The sequence below is a fragment of the Macrobrachium nipponense genome, chromosome 4 (genome assembly GCF_015104395.2).
Source record: "Macrobrachium nipponense isolate FS-2020 chromosome 4, ASM1510439v2, whole genome shotgun sequence".
Taxonomy (NCBI): domain Eukaryota; kingdom Metazoa; phylum Arthropoda; class Malacostraca; order Decapoda; family Palaemonidae; genus Macrobrachium; species Macrobrachium nipponense.
The window spans coordinates 132,607,639-132,633,376 of NC_061100.1; the positions used below are offsets into that span (position 1 = coordinate 132,607,639).

The 25,738-nt window shown below is 35.7% G+C and overlaps 1 protein-coding gene and 1 long non-coding RNA gene across 5 annotated transcripts in view; one reads left to right on the plus strand and one right to left on the minus strand.

The window, feature by feature from the left end:
* The window catches only part of LOC135211186 (uncharacterized), a 321,835-nt gene extending 302,628 nt beyond the window's left edge, over window positions 1–19,207 (plus strand). Inside the window, exons 6-8 of one of the 3 annotated variants that reach the window (XR_010313635.1) lie at window positions 15,671–15,838; window positions 16,668–17,225; window positions 18,636–19,207. This is a non-coding gene — a long non-coding RNA (uncharacterized LOC135211186). The remainder of the gene's footprint in view (window positions 1–15,670; window positions 15,839–16,667; window positions 17,226–18,635) is intronic. The other 2 variants (XR_010313636.1, XR_010313634.1) reach the window with 2 other exon arrangements.
* Window positions 1–25,738, minus strand: part of LOC135211184 (zinc finger protein ubi-d4 B-like) — a 227,435-nt gene that overhangs the window by 44,828 nt on the left and 156,869 nt on the right. For both annotated transcript variants that reach the window (XM_064244399.1, XM_064244398.1), the window contains exons 8-10: window positions 24,769–24,954; window positions 16,605–16,829; window positions 12,484–12,596 (exon numbers count right to left, since the gene is read on the minus strand). In XM_064244399.1, the coding sequence (XP_064100469.1) occupies window positions 12,484–12,596; window positions 16,605–16,829; window positions 24,769–24,954 (524 nt within the window). The remainder of the gene's footprint in view (window positions 1–12,483; window positions 12,597–16,604; window positions 16,830–24,768; window positions 24,955–25,738) is intronic.

Genomic DNA, 25,738 nt, shown 5'->3' on the forward strand with positions numbered 1-25,738 from the left:
CAGTTCGCAACATCTCCCTTCCTTGTCTTCGGAGCCTTCTCTGGCACATCAGTCTTGAGGTCATATGCCAGGCTGTGCTTCAGAGGTTGGACTCTGTATTGGATGTGAAGTTGGCTGCCTTATCGGTTGGGATGACTGGTAGGAAACGTGTTGCTTCGAACCCGCCTTCCGAGGAGAGTGCGGATAAGAAACTAGTGCTGTCTTCCTCACCCTCTTCCCGCTCTACGCCTCGTCGGAGTATCAAGCCTTTGAGGGAGGAACAACGCGGACATGTTCCCGAGAGTGCTGTGGTGCATGTGATGTTAGTGCTCCTTCTTCTCCAAGGCCTATTCGTCGCTGTAAAAATCTGAAGGCGCCTGTCAAGAGGTCGAAGGTAGTGAGCACGGAGTTGGCGCAACTGGAGTGTTTGACTACCTCTCTCACTGGAGCTTCCAAGAGTTCGACTCTATGGGATTCTCTGTCTATCTCGCGTGTTCGAGTTTCCCTCCATCTCACGTACGTACGGCCGCCACGCCCATGACCATTCATGAACATGTGGAGTCATCTGTTGAGGTAAGTGATTCGCCTAGTGTTACAGTGGGTCCGTCTCGGAAGCAGACGCTTGGACCCAGCCCAGACAGGTTAGTAAGGGTTTCGGACTGTTTGGCTCCTAACCCGTCTGTTTATTTGGATGGAGAAGGCTCATTAGAAGAGCCTACACACCCTTCTCGTTGTCAGTCTCCAGTGCTGGAGCAGGAGGAGGGAGACACGCAGGAGTTTGTCTTCCTTTTCAGAAGTGGTTGATCTCATTCGTGGGTTTAACAATTTGGAAAGTAGGACTCTGGCTCGGTTGTCTTACACTACTACTTGCTTGGAAGCCTTGGTGGGAGCTACTCAGGACCCAAAGACCTCAGGTTTGTAACCATGAAAAATACAAATGGTCTTACAAAATTTGTCATTTCTCTTGTGACCCATCCTGCCTTTGTTTCTCAATATATGAGCATCATCTCGTGCAATCTGCATTATCGCATGTTTGTTGTGTTTTGTGGGTTTCTTTATCCAGTGAAACTGATTGTAATACAAGTCATCACGTAGCCAAGAAAGTTCCAAGAGCCAGCCCTTCAGTTAAAAAAAAAAGGCCAAAACATGATAGTTTCAGAAAAAACTTGTAGTGAAGTATGGAAGTGGTGTCAGCTTTATCCTAGCAAAGAAAAATGAAATTAAGGCAGCTGATGTTGAGAAAGGGGTTACTTCATTAACAAAACAGGGATCGCAACTAGTGGAACAACGTTGAAAAGCTTCTGTTAGTATGGATCAATGAAAAATAATTAGTGGGAGATAGTATGTCTCAAGTGATTAAAAGTGAAATGGAAAGGGTGTTGCATGCTGATCTAAGTAAGAAAAGGCCAACAAGTGCTGCTGCTAGTGATTTCAGGCCAGCAGAGGCTGGCTTAAAAAATTCAAAAAGCGTACGTACAGGCATACATAGTGTCATATGGCATGTGGAGGCTGTGAATTCCAACAAATGCGCCGCTGAAGAATTTATTGATGAATCTAAGGAATATCTTAAAACTGAAGGATTCCTCCCTCAACAGGTCTTCAGTTGTGACAAAACGGGCCTGTTTTTTTTTTTTTTTTTTTTTTTTTTTTTTTTTTTTTTTTTTTTTTTTTTTTTTTTTTTTTTTTTTTTTTTTTTTTTTAGGGGTGGGGGGGGGAGAGAAAGAGAGCCAAAAAGGACATAGATCTTGCATGAGGAAAGTTCATTGCAAGGGCACGACCCTATGAAGGATAGGCTAAATCTCTTGTTCTATGGGAACGATAGTGGGGATTTCAAAGTGAAGCCCCTGCTGGTGTATCACTCTGAAACTCCCCGAGTGTATAAGAAAAACAATTATTTAGAATAAATTGCCTGTGATGTAGAAGGCAAACAAAAAGGCATGGGTCATGAGACAAATTTTCACTGAATGGGTCAAAGAAGTGTTTGGCCCTATGGTTAAAAAATACCTCCAGGAAAATCAGTTGCCCCTCAAGTGCCTCCTGGTAATGGACAATCTTGTGCATCCTCCTGGCTTGGAAGACAAGTTGTTGGATGAATTTAAATTCATCACTGTGAAGTTCTTGCCCCCCCCCCCCCCCCCCCAAAACCCCCTCTTCTCATCCAGCCCATGGACCAGAAAATTATCTCCAACTTGAAGAAACTGTACACAAAAGCACTGTTTCAAAGGTGCTTGGAAGTGACCTCAGACACTGAATTAATCCTAAGAGAGTTCTAGAAGGATCACTTCAGTATCTTTAATTGCACAAGTCTTATAGATACAGCTTGGCAGGGAGCAACTTCCAAGACAATGAACTCTGCTTGGAAAAAATTGTGGCCACTGTTACCTTGAGAAGGATTTGAGGTTGACCCTGATGACCCTACGCCTGGCGTGGAATCTACTGTCTCTAGGAAGTCCATGGGCTTGGATGTAAGTGGCAAGGATGTGAAAGAGTTAGTGGATGTCCACAGGGAGGAGCTAACCACTGAGGAGTTGCAAGACCTTCAGCAGGAACAGCAACAGACAGTAGATGAGGATCCGGAGGAGGAGAGAGGGGATACTGTGCCAACCTCAGTGATAACAGAAATGTTTGCCAAGTGGAGTGATGTTAAGAATTTTAAGAAGTTTCATCCTAACAAAGATGTTGCAATCCATGTCTCTAACACGTTTAATGAAAATGCATTGTATCACTTTAGGCCGATTTTAAAGAGAAGCCGGAAACAAATTTCTCTGGACAGTGTTGTTGTGAGACATGGTTCAGTGACTCCCAAACTGGTCCTAGACCCAGTAAAAAAATGAAGAGGGGAAGTAACCCCAGACAGTGCCACTAAAAACCTAGAGAAGTAATCCCAAATAGCTTCTTGATACTTGATGCCCTTCTGGAGGGGGATTCCCCTTCCAAACAGTAACCTCTCCTCTTCTCTCCTCCCTGTCTTCCATATGCTAAAGAGTCTTCCATAGAGGTATTCCATAGAGGTAAGAGTGATATTAAATGTTCTTTATTAGTTTCATTATTCATCTATATTTGTTTCTCATTGTTTTCTGTATGTAAAACTGTTTATTCCCTATAAAATGTATTATTTGTTAATATTTTGGGGGGTCTGGAATGCAGTAACTGTATATGCATTATTCCTTATGGGAATTATTGATTTGGCTTTCGGACTTCGTCGGAAGTTCCGGAACAGCTTATGTACGAAAACAGAGGTTCCACTGTATGTCATAAATAATCCACAAAGCATGAAATGAAGCAATAGTAGGTGACTGGGACAAACAATTAGGTGCCAACTAAAATAAACCTTTCATAACCTTGTCTCACCAGAGATTTTTAACTTAAGAATTCCATTATAAATGCTGCATGACCTCAGAAATGCCTTCAACCAAAACTTTAAACATCCTATGTGGAAAGTCCAATCCAAATGTGGCACTGTCAATTCTCATCACAAGTTGGCAGTAATCAGAAATGAATATCTTGAAGAGATTGATGGGAAGTCATGGTAGAGTTCATTGAAATACATCTTGTGGAGGATAGGGCATACTGAGTGTTGCTTCACAGACATTCAAATAATGAAATTCAGAGAAGACACTATAAAACTGTGCTATTTGAAACCTTGCTTATTGAATCCAATTAACCAAGAATGGGTTATCCTAGTAAGTGAAGGATTTAGAGGCAAACATTATGCTTGTAAAACTGCAAAATATCCTGGAAATGCAGAACTTTATCACATTAATGATGAGCCTGAACAAGCACAACGAACAGGCCGTTCATAGACACTAGGACAATATATTAAAAACAAATTAACAAACTACAATGAGTCTCGAGTCTCCTCTATTCTTCTTGTCTGCATGTAATAAAATTTCAAAGGACATGGGTAGTTATTCTGGTTTTGTTGTTTACTTTACTCATGGTTCGACACACACACACACAGGTGGTCATCAACAGAGTATGAATGAAACACAAAAAGGGTGGAGAAATGTCTTGGTGGGTCAAATTTTCAGACATGATATTTTCTGGAAATTTTCTGGAATAAAGAACACTACAATCCAACAGTTCCTTTTCTCATGTTTTGTTCAAATACTCCACAAAACTTACCATACCTCAACTTAACTCAACTTAACACGTATCAATCTCAAAATTAGGGTATATTAAAGTCATTGTTACTAATCACAGGGCCATATCACCAAAGCATCGGAGGGATTTTTCCACCTGTTACACTACTGCTTTAGCCAGCAGTTGGTTGCTCCCCTAATGACCTAATTGTTCCTCTGCTCTCCGGAAAGAATTTAGTGCCCTACCCCCCAAAAAAATCTCTGGTATCCACAAAAGTGCTGAATGGCCCTCACTAAACAAACCTAGGTCCTCCTCATCACTCGTACCAAGTAATAAGGGAAAGAATGTCTATGGTATTATTCATGGTTGTTTGGAGTTACGATTGTTGTAACAAAGTCAGATGCAAATGACAACTCTATTGATGTCCAACCTCTGGCATATAAGAATCCCAAAAAATATGTGAATATCACTAACCTGTCTCAATGGTGCCAATGCCAAGAGGAGAACCATCTTTAGTATAAGATAAGATCCAGCTATGAAGCCTCCTGTAATGGCTCATAAGGAGGAATGCTGAAACTTTTAAGAAACAGGTAGTGATCTCAATGAGGTTACTGGGGAATTTTGAGAAGTGCTACTCCTTGCATAGCCTCTTTCCATGCTACAAGCCTCCTGCTATTGTATCTCTCACTCTTGCTGCAGCCAGCAGAGAGTAATTGCTAATAGGACTTTGATATTTTTTACATTTTGAGATGTGAAACATTCACATTTACCTTTAGCCAGTATGTCAGTTGTAAAATATGAAGCCTTGGACACTAAACAATGCATATCAATTTATATGAATGATGGGGTTGTGATGAAACAAATATACTCAGGTACTTAACCCTTAAACACCGAGCCGGTATTTCTGAAAGTGTCTCCCGTATGCCGGCAGCGTTCGGGAGTGAGCGCCGAAGTGGAAAAAAAGTTTTTTCAAAAAATCACAGCACGCTTAGTTTTCAAGATTAAGAGTTCAATTTTGGCTCCTTTTTTTGTCATTGCCTAAAGTTTAGTATGCAACCATCAGAAATGAAAAAAATATCATTATCATATATAAATATTGGAATATATGACAGGAGAAAAAAAATACAATTGTGTACAAAATGCGCTGTGAGCAAAACAGTTACAGCTAAGGAGTTAATTATTTTTTCGTTGTATTGTACACTAAATTGTGATGATTTTGGTATATAAAAAATTGTAAAACTATCAAAGCAACACAGCGAAAATATTATCACAATATGACGCATGAATTCATAACGCGCGGACATAAAAAAAAAAAAAACAGTAGTTTTCAAAAATTCACCATAAATCGAAATATTGTGCTAGAGACTTCCCGTTTGTTGCAGAATGAAGGTAATTGATTGAATATTACTGGACTGTAAGTGTTGTAGCTTACAATTGCAGTTTTCGACCATTTCGGTCGAGTCAAGTTGACCGAAGGTCAAATTTTTCTATTTATCGTGATTTATATGAAAATATTTCAAAACTGATAAAAGCTACAACCATGAGTTTTTTTTTGTATTCTACATGAAATTGCACACATTTTCATATATAAAACTTTATGTAACGGCTAATATAAAACGCTGCAAACATTACGACAATGGGACAAAAGAATTTCTGATTTTTTCGGCAGTTACTGCGCAGATGTAAGGAAAAAAGTTTTTTTTTTTTTCAAAAATTCACCATAAATTGAAATGTTGTGCAAGAGACTTTCAATTTGATGCAAAATGAAGGTAAATGATTGAATATTACTAGAATGTAAAAGTTTTAGCTTACAATTGTGTTTTTTTACCATTTCGGTTGAGTCAAAGTTGACCAAAGGTTGAAATTTGGCACTTATCGTTATTTATATGAAAATATTTCAAAACTGATAAAAGCTACAACCATGGGTTGTTTTTAGTTGTATTCTACATGAAATTGCACATATTTTCATATATAAGACTTTATGTAACGGCTAATATAAAACTGTGCAAACATTACGACAATCGGACGAAAGAATTTCTGATTTTTTCGGCAGAGTTACTGCACGAATGTAAGGAAAAAGTTTTTTCAAAAATTCACCATAAATCAAAATATTGTGCTAGAGACTTCCAATTTATTGCAAAATGAAGGTAAATGATTGAATATTACTAGAATATGAAAATGTTTTAACCAATTTGTATTTTTCATATCTTACAAACCTGAGGTCTTAACATTAGGATAACTACTCAGCGCCAGCTGGAAACCGGTAAAGTTTAAAATAATTGTGTACGCAAGGGACTATTGGCATCTATGTTTGGTCACAAGACATGTGGAGCCACCCACATACCCCTCTTTAACTCGTGACCTTGTTAGTTATTTTCTTACTGCCTTTAAGAGAGGACGTGCTTACAATTGCGTTTTTCAACCATTTCGGTCGAGTCAAAGTTGACAGAAGGTTGAAATTTTGGCACTTTATCGTTATTTATATGAAAATATTTCAACTGATAAAAGCTACAACTATGGGTTGTTTTTTGTTATATTCTACATGAAATTGTGCACATTTTCATATATAAAACTCCATGTAACAGCTAATATAAAATGGTGCAAAAATTATGTCAAAGTGACGAAATAATTTCCGAGATGTGTCGCTGATGCTTTTTAGTGTGAGAAGAAAGAAATTTGCGCATGCGCGCCTGGGTAAGCTTGTAAACAAAACAACAGTTTGATCCGTGAACTCCCAGCATTGATCAAGGTGCGTGATTCAATAGTTTTCGACAAGTACACCTATAACTATTTTTCTGCAAATTTTTTTTTTTTAACTTTTTTGTGTTGACGTATCATACGTCATTTAAGCACCCAACAGACAATTTTCGTTGACGTTAACCCTTAACCGCCGAAGCGGTATTTTAAAAATCGTCTCCCGTATGCCGACGGTTTCGCAAGTGAGCGCCAAAGCGGAAAATTTTTTTTTCAAAAAATCACAGCACGCTTACTTTTCAAGATTACGAGTTCATTTTTGGCTCCTTTTTTTTCATTGCCTGAAGTTTAGTATGCAACTATCAGAAATGAAAAAAAATATCATTATCATATATAAATATTGGGATATATGACAGCGCGAAAAAAATTTCATATATAATTGTATACAAATCGTGCTGTGAGCAAAACGGTTAAAGCTAACAATTTTTTTATTTTTTATTTTACACTAAATTGTGATCATCTTGGTATATAACACATTGTAAAACTATCAAGGCAACGCAGAGAAAATATTATCACAAAATGATGCATGAATTCGTAACACGCGGACATAAAAAAAAAAAAGATGTTTTAAAAAATTCACCATAAATCGAAATATTGTGCTAGAGACTCCCCGTTTGTTGCAGAATGAAGGTAATTGATTGAATATTACTAGACTATAAGTGTTGTAGCTTACAATTGCAGTTTTTGACTATTTCGGTCGAGTTAAAGTTGACCGAAGGACAAATTTTTTCTATTTGTCATTATTTATATGAAAATATTTCAAAACTGATAAAAGCTACAACCATGGGTTCTTTTAAGTTGTATTCTACATAAAATTGCACACATTTTCATATATAAAACTTTATGTAACGGCTAATTTAAAATGGTGCAAACATTACGACAATCTGACGAATAAATTTATGATTTTTTCGGAAGAATTACCGCGCGGACGTAAGGAAAAGGTTTATTTCATAAATTCACCATAAATCAAAATATTGTGTTAGAGACTTACAATTTGTTGCAAAATAAAGATAAATATTAGAATATTACTAGAATGTAATATTTTAGTTTACAATTGCGTTTTTTGACCATTTCAGTCGAGTCAAAGTTGACCGAAGGTTGAAATTTTGCCACTTATCATTATTTATAATAAAATATTTCAAAACTGATAAAAGCTACAACCATGGGTTGTTTATTGTTGTATTCTACATGAAATTGTGCACATTTTAATACATAAAACTTTATGTAACGGCTAATTTAAAATGGTGCAAATACATGTATTACAACAATTGGATGAAAAAATTCCTGATTTTTTTTCGGAAGAGTTACCACGTGGACGTAAGGAAAATGTTTTTTTTTTTCATAAATTCACCATAAATCGAAATATTGTGCTAGAGACTTCCAATTTGTTGCAAAATAAAGATAAATGATTGAATATTACTAAAATGTAAGAGTTTTAGCTTACAATTACGTTTTTTGACCATTTCAGTAGTCAAAGTTGACCGAAGGTTGAAATTTTGGTACTTATCATTATTTATATGAAAGTATTTCAAAACTGATAAAAGCTACAACCATGAGTTGTTTTTAGTTGTATTCTACATGAAATTGCACACATTTTCATATAAAAAACTCCATGTAACGGCTAATATGAAATGGTGCAAAAATTAAGTCAAAGTGACGAAATAATTTCAGAGACGTGTCGCTGATGCTTTTTAGTGCGAGGAGAAAGAAATTCGTGCTTGCGCGCCTGGGTAACAATTGTAAACAAAACAACGCTTTGATCCGTGAGCTCCCAGCATCCCCCAAGGCGCGTGATTAAAAAGTTTTCGCCTAGTAGGCCTATAACTATTTTTCCGCGAATTTTTTAAAAAACTTTTTTATATTGACGTATATACGTCCAATCGGCACCCAACAGACAATTTATATAGACGTTTAATACGTCCAATCGGCGTTAAAGGGTTAATATGTCCAATAGGCATTCAAGGGTTAAAACAAGAGCAAAATCAGATGGTTCATTCAGTTTAAAATATTTAAATATACATTAAAAATACTTATTAAGTACAGGCGGCCCTCGGTTAGCGGCAAGGGTTCCATTCCTGGCCGCCGATGCTAAGTGATTTTCGACGCTAAGTGATTTTAAAGCCTACGGCCTTTGCACACCTCCTTTCGAAACTCTAGACCAGTCAAAAGGCGCCGTAATCCCACTATGGCGCAATAAGTAAAATTATATTTATGCAGTATAGTACTATAGAATTTACTGTACAGTAGTACTGTACAGTACATTATAGCATTATAAATACTGTAAAGTGAAAGAAGCCTAGCTTTAATCCTTTGGGTGTCTAGAGTATGTAAAGATATAATAAGTTTATACAGTGTACAGGTAGCTGTAGTGTTCAAGTTACGATAATTCGTCTTACGATAGTCCAATTTTATGAGAGACCAAATTACAATAGCCTAATTTTATCCCATCTTCTAGTTACATAAGTTCAATAACAGCAAAAGAGAATGATGAAAGTATGGTTTTAACGTTATACTTGTCGCATGAACGTGTACAGCCATGAACAACCGAACGAGAAGCAACTTTTTTTTTTTTTTTTTTTCTAAGTACAACCGAATTGGATAACATCCGTTTGGTTTGTATTTCAATCATCATACTACAGTACACTATTACCGTAGTTGTTATAAATGGCGTTATGTAGAATAGAACTGAGATATCCTAATGTAATATCTTTATTCGCTATAGATCAAAGATCAATATACGTAGATCAAAGATCGATCGGGAAATATACTGTTAAATTTAAACCTAGTTATAACTGAAGCTGAGTAAACTGTTCAAGCTGCTAGTGACTATTATCGTACATCAGCAACAAGGATGAAACTCCAGTAAACGTATGCCATCAAACACAACCGTAGATAAAATCATTTTAATCAAAATTACTGTGCTTGAAAGAACACATTTTAATGTTGGTTTCACGCCAATATAAGATAACGTAAAGTTCATATTACGATGATATAAAGGAGAATTGCGAACTGAATCACGTAATTTTTTTACGTAATCAACATGCCGCCAACATAATCTGTTAACGAAAAAAAAGTAGTTCACATTCACAACGAGACATATTCAATTCATATTTCCACCTAAAAACACGTATAAGGAGTAATAACCTTGTCTCATATAAGTCAAGTATCTAGATATTTGTTTATGCTAACTAGAAGCAAGAGAATTTGCTCAGAATTGCGTTAATTATGGCGAAACAAACTTTTATTTGCCATCAGCTGATTTCAAACCACAACATTGGCCGCTCCGCGGAATACTGGCTTAGATTTGCCATAGTATTTTATAATACAATAATATGAGAACACATACAGTATTATTGGATACAGTGAAGTAATGTATAACTTTTTAAAGTATTTTTGGAAAAGATGTATAATTAATAAAATAACACAATGCATTTTTTGAACAGTGGCGGACAAGAACGAACATGAAAAAACATCCCCTGACAACGTGGAGCGTAGCTACAAAGGCTGCCTTAATTTGTATCATATTTATGTCCAAAAATAATAATACCCTATACGTAATATATTTTAATACACATTTTAATCATAAAAGCGTAAACATTTAAAAATTCGACACATCGATCGCTAAATTTGCACTCTTCTTACCCCTATATCTTCAGAAGAGCGGCAGACGGCGGCTTACCAGAACAAACATGAAAAAACATTGTATTTCATAACGTGAAGGGCAATATCAAAGGCTTCCTTTTTATCATATTTCTGCACAGAAATAAAAATACCCTATACTTAATACATTTTCATACTCATTTTAAACATAAAAGCATGAACATTTATAAAATCGACACATCGATCGCTAATTTGCACTTTTTTTTTAACTATTTTTGGAAGAGCGGCAAGCGGCGGCTCACAAGAAAGAACATGAAAAAACATCGTATTTGATAACGTGAAGGGCAGTTTCAAAAGTTGCCTTCGTATCATAATTCTGTGCAGAAATAATAATACCCTATATGAAATACATTTTCATACACATTTTAAACATAAAAGCATGACCATTTATAAATCGACACATCCATAGCTATACTTGCACTTATGTAACTCGATATTTTCGGCATAGAACAGCGTCAAAGGCATATATTTTACCCTAATAACTATGTAATAACTATCCATAAAATCTGTTAATATAATTTGCATAACCTTTATGGTCTGAACGACATTTCTACAAATGTATGAACTCGTTAGACAACGGCGCTGGCGGCGCTGTTAACTGAAAATTGTGCTGTAAAAATACCTTAAAATGCCTTATTTTTTTAATGAATATTTTTTATAACAGCCGTAGAACCGATTCGCCACTGAGCGATTGCGCCGTTAACTGCGGGCCGCCTGTATACATAAAACAAATACTCAGTTATGTATCGGTACAAATATATTTAAAAATAAGTCTGAACAGCTTTCAGGAATCTGTTCAATTTCCCTTTTCAATTAAATAGATTCCTGAAAGCTCTCTGTTTAGATTTATTTTTAAATATAATTATACTTATACATAACTGGATTTTTCTCCAAAGAAAACACTGTAGGTATTGTAATGTAAAGAGAGACATCACTTATGCCAACACACACTCGACAAGAACATCTCAATGCAGGATAATTTTGTCAAACTAAACTTGTAGTTTTACGTTTGCAATCAATACTCTTCACAGTAGCCAAAGAGGCACAATACTTAATTCTAGATCACAACAGGCAGCAAAACAATTGCAAACCCTAGTGGCTGGAGGTCTTGCTTTCAGTTATTCAGCATACTAATTTGTAGCCATATAAGGATTTTTGTATATCATGAAACCATCATCTGTGATCATCTTTCATTCCACAAATAAATATTCTGAACAAAAATGAAACGGTAAAATACCCATCATTTCTTAAAAAAATGGGCAGGCACTCAATTTACACAAGTTACAAATACATCTTACACATGCATAGTAAATGACAGTAAATTATACAAATACAGGTAAAAGAAAGGTCAACTATTCACAAAATCATAGCACTAATTAAGTTTAACATATGTTACGATGCTAATAATACAGGTACAGAATTTCTAGCAAAAACTGCCGAGAAAATTAAGACAGGCAATGTACTTTGCTTGTTAAAAACATGTTTTAAGCCCTTCATCCACGGAAGCTGAAAAGAATCATCAGGTAGTATTCAGTCAGCAACAAGGAGTCAATCTGCTGTATTGGACACCATGACAGAAATACACAAATGAAATGTACAGCTATCTTCCAAATGAAAATCCTGACTGAAAACCTGAAATCAGTCTTTTGATTATGGGGCAGATAATGTAATCTGTCTCATTTTCTACATACCACCCCAAATTAAAATAGTACTGTCACTACTCAATTGACCATTAAAAATTTAATCACTGGTTTGCATTACAAAAGCTTAAGTTTGCATTATGGCAGGACTTGAAGAAACAGCTACCTGTTGTAAGTGGAGCAGTTAAATTCCAGAATGACCTTATTCTTGTTAACCACCATCAGTACCTCATAGTTCTTTTGGCAAAATTGAATACTTCTCTGCCAGTGGCAGATAAACTTATGTAAAATACACAAAGTTTGGTAAAATATGTAGGAACAGTGTCTCCATGCTACTGAAATTGTACCATTTAAGTCTTGTACTTACGTCATTTTCCGAAGTCCCACATAATGTGCAAGTTTTGCATTCAATGCACTGCCATCGGTACTTCACAACACTCTTCATCATATTAGCTGTAAACTGAAGGCAAGTAGGATGGCCTGTAAAGAAAAAATCTTTTTATTGCAATGAAAATTTCAAATAAATCTTACTTTTTAACATATTTCCCTAATGCATTTATTAGCTTGTCTATGAATTTGTTTGTATGGTGTTTTTACTTTGCATGGAACCAGTGGTTATTCAGCAACGGGACCAACGGCTTTATGCGACTCTAAGTTCATGTGATTATGAGGTTAGGCCAAGTCCAATCAAGTTGCTATTTCACATTTTCACCTCCGAACAGCCTTGTTAACTATGGTATAGTACTGTACTAAGCCAACTTATTTGAGGCATTTCATCTTCTGTGCCATGACCATCACTTTTTTACAGAATACAGTATACGTAGTACAGAGTCAGTCCAACTAACAAATAAAGTAAAGAAAACACCTGGTGGAAAAGGTCTTGAAATGCAAAATTATCTACCATAGTCTCCCAGTGTCAAAATACAGGCAGTCCCCAGTTATCAGCATGAGTTCCATTCTCGGCCGGGTGCTGGGAAGTGAAAACTGCCATTAACCGAGACTTGGCGTCTTATGGGGCCCTAAATCGCTGATTTTATGGAGCTAAAACCAGATCGCCATTAGCCGAGTCCATCGATAACCAGGGACTGCCTGTACAGTGTATATTGTTCATCTACAATTACGTGGGGAGGGGGGGGTAATAGTGAAGACTACCAAGCTCTTGACTTCTACAATCCTTGGAGACAAAATTAAATAATTCTATTCAAAATATACCCATGTGTCTAATTTTTCATAATGCAATAACATAGGGTATTTAAATTGAAGTAAAAAAGTCTAAAAAGACTAGCTATCCATATTTTACTATATATCCATACAAAAAATAATTGCAAATTACAATTTCCCATCAAAGGCTCTAGCTATTGCTCAGTGATAAGTAAGGTTCTTTAAAAGCAAAGACAGGTAATGAAAGTTAGCAAGTTATAGATATTTCAACAGACAACTACTTGCTTGGCCACATATACAAGACCTAAATATTACAGTAAATGAACGATATACCTCTAGTACATGTAGAAGAGAAATGGAGTGACGTTTCCCAACATCCCCTTCAATCATTTACTCAATAATAAGCTATTTAAATAACACATTTTATAACTGAAAGGTAGAGTCCATTTCTAGATAGGAGTACACTGGTACCTCAACTTAATGGACTTCAACTTACTGGATTCCATTAATAAGAAGATACTACATCCAAGTCTGGAAAAATACAAACCATATTTCATACTTAATTGAATAATCTGGACTTGTTCCTTTGACTGATACAAGGCCAAATACCTGATCCTCATGACCCAAATCTAGGATTAACAACACCTACTGAGCAGCAGATTGGCAGCTTAACTACAACCAGACTGGCTGAGTAGTCAGAAGATTAAGCAGGAACTTTATATAAATAATCTGGCCTTGTGAAAATGTTTATCTCTTCATGTCTTCTAAGGATGGGGACACTAACCCTTGTAAAGCTTAAGGGGACTGGCCGACATATTTTTTTCTTTGCTTTGACCATGAAATTTTTGTGAAGAACCTCATACAGTGTACATCCATTTTTGCCATGAAACGTTGAGTCAGTGACCCTTGGGTTTGTAGCACCTTAGATTTTTCCCCGCAGCTATTTCTGTGCAATTTTTAAAGTCCATGACATAAATCATAAAGGTCCTGGTACTTATATAGCTACATGATGAGGGAGATTTTCTTTTGTGAAAGTCATTCTTTTGTGGAATATGAATTTTTACATTTTTTTTAACTAATAATTTTGTTTGAATGGTGTTTAAACGTTGCATGGAACCAGTGGTTATTCAGCAACGGGACCAACGGCTTTATGTGACTTCTGAACCACATCGAGAGTGAATTTCTATCACCAGAAATACATCTCTAGCCCCTCAGTGGAATGCCCAAGAATCAAACTCAAGACCAATACCATACCGATCATGCCACCAAGTCGCATTTAACTAATAATGCCCCTCAACAAGAAGAAAAAGACAACTAACAATTCTATATTTTTAAGATATCAATAATTATTTTAAAGATAACACAAATATAGCTATGTAATGTCTTTTCTTATAGGTCTTCCCATGTTATAATATGACAAATTTTCTAAGACAATTTGTATTTTTCATAGCTACAAACCTTCGGTCTTAATAATAGGATAATTTTCTAGCGCCTAGCTGGATCCAGTTAAAAATCGTAGATGAAAAAGCCAGGAATCTTGTGAGATCTGGCGATGCATGTGTATATTGGGTGAAAACTGGTCAAAGACCGCGCACCCACGCTACAACTATAAAAAATAATGTAGAAGAGAGGGTTTCAACGATTAATAACTGATGTTTTGAGATAAAGCCTTTCAAAAGTTCAAGACCTATACTGAATGCAGCCATGAAGAAGTGATAAATATTATACATTTTATTTTCAGTTTTGGATATTGTTAATACAAAACTTCAGTATTTTTTCATATTGATAAATGGGACAAATATGAAGATAATGAGCTTCAATTGAGCGAGTGTACCAACCTTGTAACCATTATGTTGCCACAAACTCAACCATGAAACCTATGAAGCATGCATTCCCCTCTTTAAATCAATTGGCAAGTTGCCATTAATCATATTAACAGAGGTCTATGTTTTAGGGAGTTATTGTACTTTATTATAATAAAAAATATATCACACTAAGTTCATGCATCACAGGTTTTGGTTTTTTAGATGAGGTTAGAAAATGCCAACTACAGTATTATAAATAAGGCAAATTTTGACAAAATAACTAGTGTATAAAGATTTGTGAATGACATAAAAAGCTTCTAGAATATTTTCAGAAGATTGTAAATTTTTCCATATCAATGATTTCAGCCAGCCAATCCCCTTCAGGATTTCAAGTTTAATTTCAGAAATATACAAAGATTTACAAATATAAAAAAAGTCTGTTCTATTCTCATCCTATAAGAAAGTTCATTCTTTGTATTCTTCAATAATTACTTTCCTGAGTGAATCGCTATCTAATGTTTTGATGATTAATATGGTATAAGTCTTTTACGTTGCACTTTGGACATCACAATGCACTGAATTTTACAGCATGGGATGTACTGCTTCGATTCCTTGAAGTCATAAGATCAAATGAAAGTAAATGCTAGAAAAGACAAAAAGACCTACAACAACCAAAACAATATGCAGTTAGCCGAGGAAATTTCAAATAATGGAATTTTAAAACAATGCCAAATCAGTGAAGGGATCAGATTACAGGTAGGAAGGTTAATGTTTTACTTGTAATTTTGTGAAGACACTAATTTTCTCACTCACATTAGCTTTGGTGGCAAACTGCCATTGCAGAAATTATATACTACTATTTTACTACCTGATTTTATTGGTGTGACACCACCAACATGGCAGCATTATCTAATATAAATAAATTAACAGGCTGGTGTGACTACAAGAGCTATTATGTGGAATAAGATCATTAATGATTGAATTTGTATGAAAAACAGGTTTAATTTTCTATTAAAAAAATTACTTTTAAGCTTAAACTGTACAGGAATAGTATATACTGTAATGTTATTTACTTACAGTAGTGTAAAATAAAGCTGCTTGAATTTTCAAAATTAAACCATTAACTGCATTAAAGGGATTGATATTTGATTAGTATATTAAACAATAAATCTGATTTCAACATCTATGTCTAATTTTAATAAATTTTTAATATTTCAGAGACTACTGAATGTTTTTACTTTGTACACATTACTAAGTATTAAATAGTAGTATTATTTAACCATGCTTCTAATTATTATCATATTTTAACATGGTTTTAATTATTTTAAAAAAATTATAATTAAGAGGTCCTACTGAGAATGTCATTTAGAATAAAATTAATAATTTTACATATTTCAATTTCTTCTAATATTCAGCAGCAGTTGGAAGTCTTTGAAACTATATCTGAAGACTCAGATTATGTTGGGAATTACTGGGTCTGGATAGATGAGGTTTTATGGTAATACAGGCTAATAACACATACCTGAACGTCCGCAATCAGCACATGAAACAAGACTTTCAGGAGACCCAGTTTTCTTATTTTCAGATGAATCTCCAAGGCAGAAGTCACAATATGGAGATGCAGAAACTTTCTTCTTGCTAGCACCTTTTTCAACTGGAGTATGTTCAGTAGGAGATGACAAAGCTGATGGTACTGCTGGTCCAGCCCCTACAGGATTGCCTCCAGCTCGACGGCCAGATGAACGTCCTAATTAAGTACAGTAAATTTGAAGACATTGTCAAACAGCAGAACCTATATATGAATAAGAACAATCTGATATGGAAACAGACATGAACAGTTTCTACATAACAGAGCCCCAATTTCTCAAGACATGAATAAAACAGCTCATCATTGAAAATAAAAATACAACCATATTCTCAAGAATATACAAACAATTTCATTATTCTGTAAAATAAGAAAAATTCTAAGACCTAAAACTTCTGACCTCCATTCTAAGGCAAACCAACCACAACAATAACCAATTCACTTTCATATAGTAATTTAAATTTTAGGTACAATGCAATATTCATAATATACAAACTGCTGTTCAACATTAGGTGGTAATCCGTAACTGCTGTATCGAAAAACTCATCCAAACCTATAGTCGATTTTTTTAAACCTGGCAAACTTGCACTTAACTTGCACTTAGCTGCTTGTCGCTGATTGGATGAATGTCGTGTTGTCCGAATCTCTCAGTTTTGTTTTCACACTGTTTCAGAATTGTGATTATACGGCCATAGATTGAGATAAGAGCCAAATTATGTAATGTTATGTAAATACCTGTTGTAATAAACTTAAGTATTAAGAAGTTACATACCAAATTATTATATAATAGTTAACAGTTATGAAACAGCACTCTCCGAAGCTGTAGACTTGAAATATGTTTCAAACGCATGAACTTTAATGTTTAAATTTCTAGCTAGGTTTTTAGCGCAATCATGCCATTGGTGGTTTGGGAAAAACAAAACGTATTTATTGTACATTGCTGAAGGTTGTATAACACTTAAGAACAAAATACTACGTAGAAAATGTAAGCTTGCCGAAATATTTGGGGTGGAGGAGTTGAAAAAGGAACAGCCGGCGAGTTGTCGTCTGCACACACCACCATCATCAATCAGCTTAGAATCGGCTATCGAGCAGTTGGCTCAATGTCGTCGATTTCACCCATTTCAGCCATGGCCACAAGAGACGATATGGAACAAAGCAGAGATGAAGGCACTTCAAACACAAGGCATATGCATGCTGCTGGCAGTAGGCTTACCAGTCAGTGCCGTAATATAATAATGAATGTTTTTCAATATTTCACTTCACGGGGCCCTATCAAGACAATGAAATAAATCATTAAGGTGACAGCAACAGCAACTTTATACATATCCTAAAACATTAATGACATTCCGTGAGCAGTACTTTTGAATTGCAAAAAATGAACATTATGATAAATAAACATCTTTATTATTCTATGAAGACAAAAACACCACAACCCGCATTTGAACCTCCCGCTGAGAGTACGTCAACTTTCTGTCAACCCCGAGGCTGTTCCTCCCACAACTCCTCCACCCCAAATTTTCTGACAAGCTTACATTTCTACGTTAGTATTTTGTTCTTAGGCGTTAACAACCTTTAGCAATGTACAATAAATACGTTTTGTTTTTTTCCAAACCACCAATGGCCCGATTGCGCTAAAAATCTAGCTAGAAATTTAAACATTAAAGTTTATGCGTTTGAAACATATTTCAAGTCTACAGCTTCGGAGAGTGCTGTTTCATAACTGTTAACTATTATATAATAATTTGATATGTAACTTCTTAATGCTTAAATTTATTACAACAGGTGTTTACATAACATTACATAATTTGGCTCTTATCTCAATCTATGGCCGTATAATCACAATTCTGAAACAGTGTGAAAACAAAACTGAGAGATTCGGACAACACGACATTCATCCAATCAGCGACAAGCAGCTAAGTGCAAGTTAAGTGCAAGTTTGCCAGGTTTAAAAAAATCGACTATAAGTATGTAATTTCTATGACTTGAGGATTCTGCAAACCTTACTGGTGTAAGTGAACAAATATTGAAGAAATGGAGTAACTTTGTTAATTATGCCTAACCTTGGAAAGGTTTCCTACGGCATCCTCCATGAATACTATTCTAAGCAATTTTGCATAAGATATACTGTAAAATATGCTAGTTGAATACTACATAAAAAATTATGACAAAATATCCTGAACCAATGTACTTCCAAAATTTGGGGCAATATATTTCCAAAATTTGGAGTACGTTAATACCTCAGACTCTGAACTTAATCTATTCCAGAAGGCTGTTTGAAATATGATTTGTTCAAAATATGAAACAGATATTCCCATAAGAAATAAAGGGAATCAGAATAATCCGTTCGAGCCAACCGAAAGGAGTACCCCTTTTCAATTTTTTTTTCTATTATTAATGTGTTCAAAAGTTTAATTAACCCTCTTACGCCGGAGCGGTAAATAAAAAATTGTCTCCCGTGTGCCGGAGGGGTTTCGGAGTGAGCGAGGAAGCAGAAAAAATATTTTTTTCAAAAAATCACAGCGTGCTTAGTTTTCAAGATTAAGAGTTCATTTTTGGCTCCTTTTTTTGTCATTGCCTGAAGTTTAGTATGCAACCATCAGAAATGAAAAAAATATTATCATTATCATATATAAGTTGTATGACACTTGCCCCCAAAAAAATTCCGCGCTGTGCGCAAAACGGTTAAGGTAACAAGTTACTTTTTTTTGTTGTAATGTACACTAAATTGCGATCATTTTGGTATATAACACATTGTAAAACGATAAAAGCAACACAGAGAAAATATTATCACAAAATAATGCATGAATTCGTAATGAGCGGACGTAAACAAATATTTTTTTCAAAAATTCACCATAAATATAAATATTGTCCTAGAGACTTCCAATTTCTTTCAAAATGAAGACAAATGATTGAATATTACTATACTGTAAGAGTATTAGCTTACAAATGCAGTTTTCGACCATATCTGATGAGTTAAAGTTGACCGAATGTCGAATTTTTTTATATATATATTTTTTATATGCAATTATTTCGGAAATAAGAAAAGCTACAACCTTCAAATATTTTTCGTTTTATTCTACATGAAATTGCGCACATTTTCATATATAAAACTCTATGAAATGCCTAATATGAAATGGAGCAAATATTCCGAGAATGGGACGTGCGCATTTCGGAGATTTGTGGCGGAGAATCCGCGCGCGGAGGGAAGGAAAGATTTTTTTTAAATTCACCATAAATCTAAATATTTTGCTAGAGACTTCAAATTTGTTTCAAGATGAAGAAAAATGACAGAATATTACTAGACTGTAAGAGTTTTAGCTTACAATTGCGTTTTTTGACCATTTCGGTAGAGTCAAAGTTGACCGAATGTGGTTTTTTTTTATTTATCGTGATTTATATGCAAATATTTCGAAAATGAGAAAAGCTACAACCTTCAATTATTTTTTGTTGTATTCTACATGAAATTGTGCACATTTTCATATATAAAACTTTATGTAACGGCTAATTTAAAATGGTGCAAACATTACCACAATCGCACGTATGATTTTTTCGGAAGAGTTACCGCGCGGACGTAAAGAAAATGTTATTTTTTTCATAAATTCACCATAAATCGAAATATTGTGCTAGAGACTTCCAATTTGTTGCAAAATGAAGGTAAATACTTGAATATTACTAGATTATAAGCGTTTTAGCTTACAATTGCGTTTTTCGACCATTTCGGTAGAGTCAAAGTTGACCGAAGGTTGAAATTTTGGCAATTATCGTTATTTATATGAAAATATCTCAAAACTGATAAAAGCTACAACAATGGGTTGTTTTTAGTTGTATTGTGCATGAAATTGCGCACATTTCCATATATAAAACTTTATATAACGGCTAATTTTAAAAGGTGCAAACATTACCACAATCGCATGTATGATTTTTTTCGGAAGAGTTACCGCGCGGACGTAAGGAAAAAGTTTTTTCATAAATTCACCATAAATCGAAATATTGTGCTAGAGACTTCCAATTAGTTGCAAAATTAAGGTAAATGATTGAATATTACTAGAATATAAGTTTTTTACCTTACAATTGCGTTTTTCGACCATTTCGGTAGAGTCAAAGTTGACCGAAGGTTGAAATTTTGGCAATTATTGTTATTTATATGAAAATATCTCAAAACTGATAAAAGCTACAATCATGAGTATTTTATTGTTGTATTCTACATAAAAATGCGCACATTTTCATATATAATACTTCATGTAACGGCTAATTTACAATGGTACAAAAATTATGTCAAAGTGACGAAATAATTTCCGAGATGTGTCACAGATACTTTTTAGTGCGGCAAGAAAGAAATTCGCGCTTGCGCGCCTGCGTAACGATTGTAAACAAAACAACACCTTGATCCGTGAACTCCCAGCATTCCCCAAGGCGCGTGATTCAAAAGTTTTAGGCTGGTAGGCCTATAAGTATTTTTCCGCAAATTTAAAAAAAAAACTTTTGTAAGTCGACGTAAAATACGTCCATTCAGCACACGGGAGACAAAAAATGTCGACGTAAAATACGTCCAGTCGGCGTAAGAGGGTTAAGAGTGTAAAGTAATAAAACAGTACGTTATATGGAATCGGAACCCTTTAAGGAAACCAAAATGGTTGCATTAGGCAAAGGTTAATATCAAAATTTTATTCACATTTTACTAGGATAATCAAAGGAATCGATAGTGTGTGTGTGTGTCTGTGAGAGAGAGAGTGTAATCAGCGTGTATGATTGTTGACATGTTTACACTTGGATATTAAGTGCATGAAAGATTAATTATGCCACAATCCATCAACTCAATGTTGGCATTATTTAAAATAAACATGAGGATTTTGCAAGCAATTAAACACATAATCAAAGACATGCAAAAGTTAAACACAGCGCCAGTGTATTTATAATGGAACACAGTTACATTTACAGAGATAAAGAATTGTAAAACGCAATTGTCATTAGATAGGTATTTTACTGTAACAAAAAGAAGTGATTCGGGATAATCGAGTGTAAGTGAAAGAAATGGGTGAATAATTAATCAAACCAGCTCAGCTGGTAATTCAGAAGGAAGCAAGACATCAGTCTTCCCTCTCCCCTCACTCAGCGTACCGAACACTGGCTCAACTAAGACTAGACTTTAATTTTTTATTACTGTATTACATTTGATTGTTTTCATGTTTTATCATTATGTCAAATTTATTGTGAAATGACAAATTTTCTAAGACAGTTTGTATTTTTCATAGCTACACACCTTTGGTCTTAACAATGGGATAGGATAGAATAGAATCGTTTCTAGCGCCTAGCTGGATCCGGTTGAATCACAGATGAAAGCAAGGAATCTTGCGAGATCTGGCAATGCATGCGTATATCAGATGAAAAGTGGTCAAGGACCACACACCCACGCTACAGCATCAGTCCTTCTTAAAACCACCAGGATGAGAGTTGTGGTTGACCTCTCTTGGCCTTTACCCGGTTCATTGCCTGTTTTTGCTTGCGTTTGAGTGAGTGTGTGTGTGTGTGCTGTTATTATGGCTTCTGCTCCTCCTTGGCCTCGTCAACGTGTGTGCCCCAGAACTCCAGGTTTTCTGCGTTCTCGTTTTTTGGCTTCGGCTGCGACGGATCCACACGTCACTTGTAGTATGTGCCATTCTAACGTTTGTACAATAACAAATCCCTGCACAGAATGCCGTGCATGGCCTAGAGAGCAGTGGAAGTTATTTTATAGTAAGAGGGAGCATTGCGGAGTTTCTACTCTTCCTTCGTGGGAGGGTTTTTCTTCTTTTCCCGATGCTTCATCTCCTGCCGCTGTCACACCCCATGCTAGCTTTATGCCTTTGTCCCTTTCCTTTTCTTCCATCGATTCGTTGTTGGAAGTATCGGGAGGCCCTCAGGCTGATTTATGTAATGTTGCCCCCTCTTCCTCGGGAGTTAATTTGATTCTAGAGAGGGAGGAGGCTTTTTCATCAGTCTTTTATTTCTGATTTGGTGGTGTCCAAAATGGTGGCACTCTAGTACTAAACTGCATAAATATAATTTTACTTATTACGCCACTGTGGGATTACGGTGCCTTTTAACTGGTCTAGGGCGCTGTTAACTGGTCTAGTATTCTAAAAGAAGGTGTGCGGTGGTTGTAGACTTTAAAATAGCTTAGCGTCAGCAGCCAGGAACGGAATCCATGCCGCTAACTGAGAGTCTCCTGTATAGCCTATCCCTTAAGCATTACACTGCATTCTTTGTGTACAGGGTACTTGACAAAGTACCCATTGGTTAAATAAGTGACCAATTTGAAGTTGAGGTAAAATTACTTGAATGCAGTGCTCTTATCTTGTCTGAACAATGTTATAATCCAAAGGCCTTACCTGTTCTAAATTGTAGTCTGATTCACTTGTCCAAAGAGTCTGTCACTTATTCAAGATTACTATTTTATACATCAAATACCCAGTCACAGGAATATTCTTCTTATCTAGGCATAGTAATTGCAACTGTCTGTGCTTTTTCAGTATTTTCATTTTTACTGGTACAAAAATCAGCAGGTCCCCAACATATTTCAACCTTTACACCACTTTCATATACTTTATGAAATGAAAGCAATCTTCTGTACTTGATCATTTTCAAAATGAGTTGTGGAATGGGTACTACAGCACTTCCCAAAGCACAAAAAATAATAAAATTTTTGGTAGCATACTATTAAGTGTTCTACTATATCACAGTCATGGTTTGTCAAAAAATGTATCTATTTTATAAGGTAGGTGTCAACTGATAAGAGTTTTCAAACCATCAGCATAAACTATTTAGCATAAAATTTTACAGCAGTCCCTCTAAATCTGCAACTATAGTTATCTCATCCTAAAGCAGCTAACTTCTCCAAGAAAGATTGTATCAGAAAATGCCACAGCTTGGCTAGAGGACTTGGCTGATGTTAGAACTCCTGAATCATTGATAACAGTCTTGGTTCCTCTCTGCTGAAATTGCTGATCTCCATCCCAAATAAAATCACCTACATAGATGGACCAAACCTAACTTTTTCCAACGGATTTCCACACCAAGGTGAAGCATAGATCACAAAAACAGTCCAACTTCTGTCTCATTTCTTCTGCTCTCGCTGCTATGAACAACTAGTGATACCTCCATAGCCTTAGAATGGAATGGTGTACCCCACGTACCACTAGTGCCAAAAGCTGTACATAGATTTCATCACTGTTACTGGCTAAAACACAAAGCATGGAATGATGAGTACCTACCCCCTCCAGATGAAGCATAGTTGCTTCCTCAAGCCTGGATATATCAGGAAGTGGAAGATGGCATCCTGGATGTCCAAGAATGGCATGAAGTCCCTGTTCCTATGGACAGCCTTACTGACTCCCTATCTTCATAAACGAGTCTACTGACTGAATTATGGCTGCTAAAACTGTCATCACATCTAGGTTATTGATACCAACTAAAAGGAAGTCTTCTGCAGGAACTCATTCAGTGGGCTGAGGATGATGATCAGGCACTAACCTTTTGTCACCGTCAGGGTTACAAATGAATAACTGTACAACCCTGGTGATCTGTCTGTCACTTCTTTGATCACTTGTTTCCTGATCACAAACTCTTACCATACATCCCATAATCTACTGGGTGGAAGAGACTAATCTCTAGGCAAACAACTCAATATCCAATTCAAACCACATCCAATACCAGACGGGCTCAGCCCTATCTCCAACTCTCTCCAGACTCCCTGGAGACAAGCCTCACTAGCAGAAGAAAAATTTTTGGGCAGATGACTGCTTCACATTCTCCTTTTTCCTTGAGCCAGAGACTTTGCTACCATTTGGAGTCCCTTCCTTAGCAGGGCCCGATTGAGTGGGGAATAGTCATCCATCATCTTTCAACCCATCTTAAATTTTGGTGGCAACTTCGGCAGTTTGGCAAAAAAATCTAGTGGACTCGGCTTACTTTCTCTCTTGAGATTTCCTTTACGAACAAAGCATACGTAACAATAACAGTACACCACAAAAATTACACCCACAAATGACAGTTACCTGTAAAAAATGGGATAATGTTAAGCATTAAACTACAATGTTAAAATATAACTTGCATATCTTACCCCAGTTAGGTGTAGCAGTTGGCTGAGGTGCACCACTTAAATAGTCAGAATTTGGTTCACTAGCCTGAGGTGGCTCTGAAGATCTAGTTGGAGCCTTAGGTTTACTATCTTCTTTGTCATCTTCTTTGTGGGAATGAGCATAATGATATGTAAGACCAGGCCTTGTTTTATACCGCATCCCACACACTGAAACAGGATTATAAAATGTTTCACTTATTAAGAAATACCTTTCAAGCATTCTAAATTAAGTAAAGAAAAATTCAAGCAATATATGCATATTGCCATTTCATCAAAATGCACAAAAGTAACTATGGTCTCACATACCTAAAATGTCATTTAATGTTAAAATTCTAATATTTCTCCAAGTACCTTACAACCTTCTCAAATAAACTTACAATCTTTTCTTGTCATCAGTAAGGATTTCAGTAAGTACAGCTACCTAGTGATCTAGTGTATTTCATTTACATTTTACTTACCTTATCTCATGCAATTTAGAAATTCTAAGCTATCTTCAAGGCTTTTTATATGGACTCAGCATAAAGATGATTTAATAACAGCAAGATAATCAATACAGATCACAGCTAACAAAATGATGGTACGTAATGCAGTTTAGTTCCCACAACAGCTAGTGTTGAACCACAGAATCTAGTTTGGTCATTAATCAAGGCAATTACATTTATGCATTTTATTATTGTAGCTTTATTCTTCTATTTTTCTCATTATTCATCACCACTGTCTGCCCATGGTGATTCTCTTTACTATAACTTTGATTGTCCAAGATCTTTCTACCGATTAACCCCTTAAACATAACTTTTATATATGAGGTGTTTTAGCCTACTCTGATAACCAGGTCATCATACTGTTGGTGTTGTTGTTGTCTTTGTTACTACAAGCCAAGCTGCAATTCTAATTGGGTAAATAGAATACTACAAGCTCATTGGCCCTTTACCACAGTACAAGCATCTAGTCT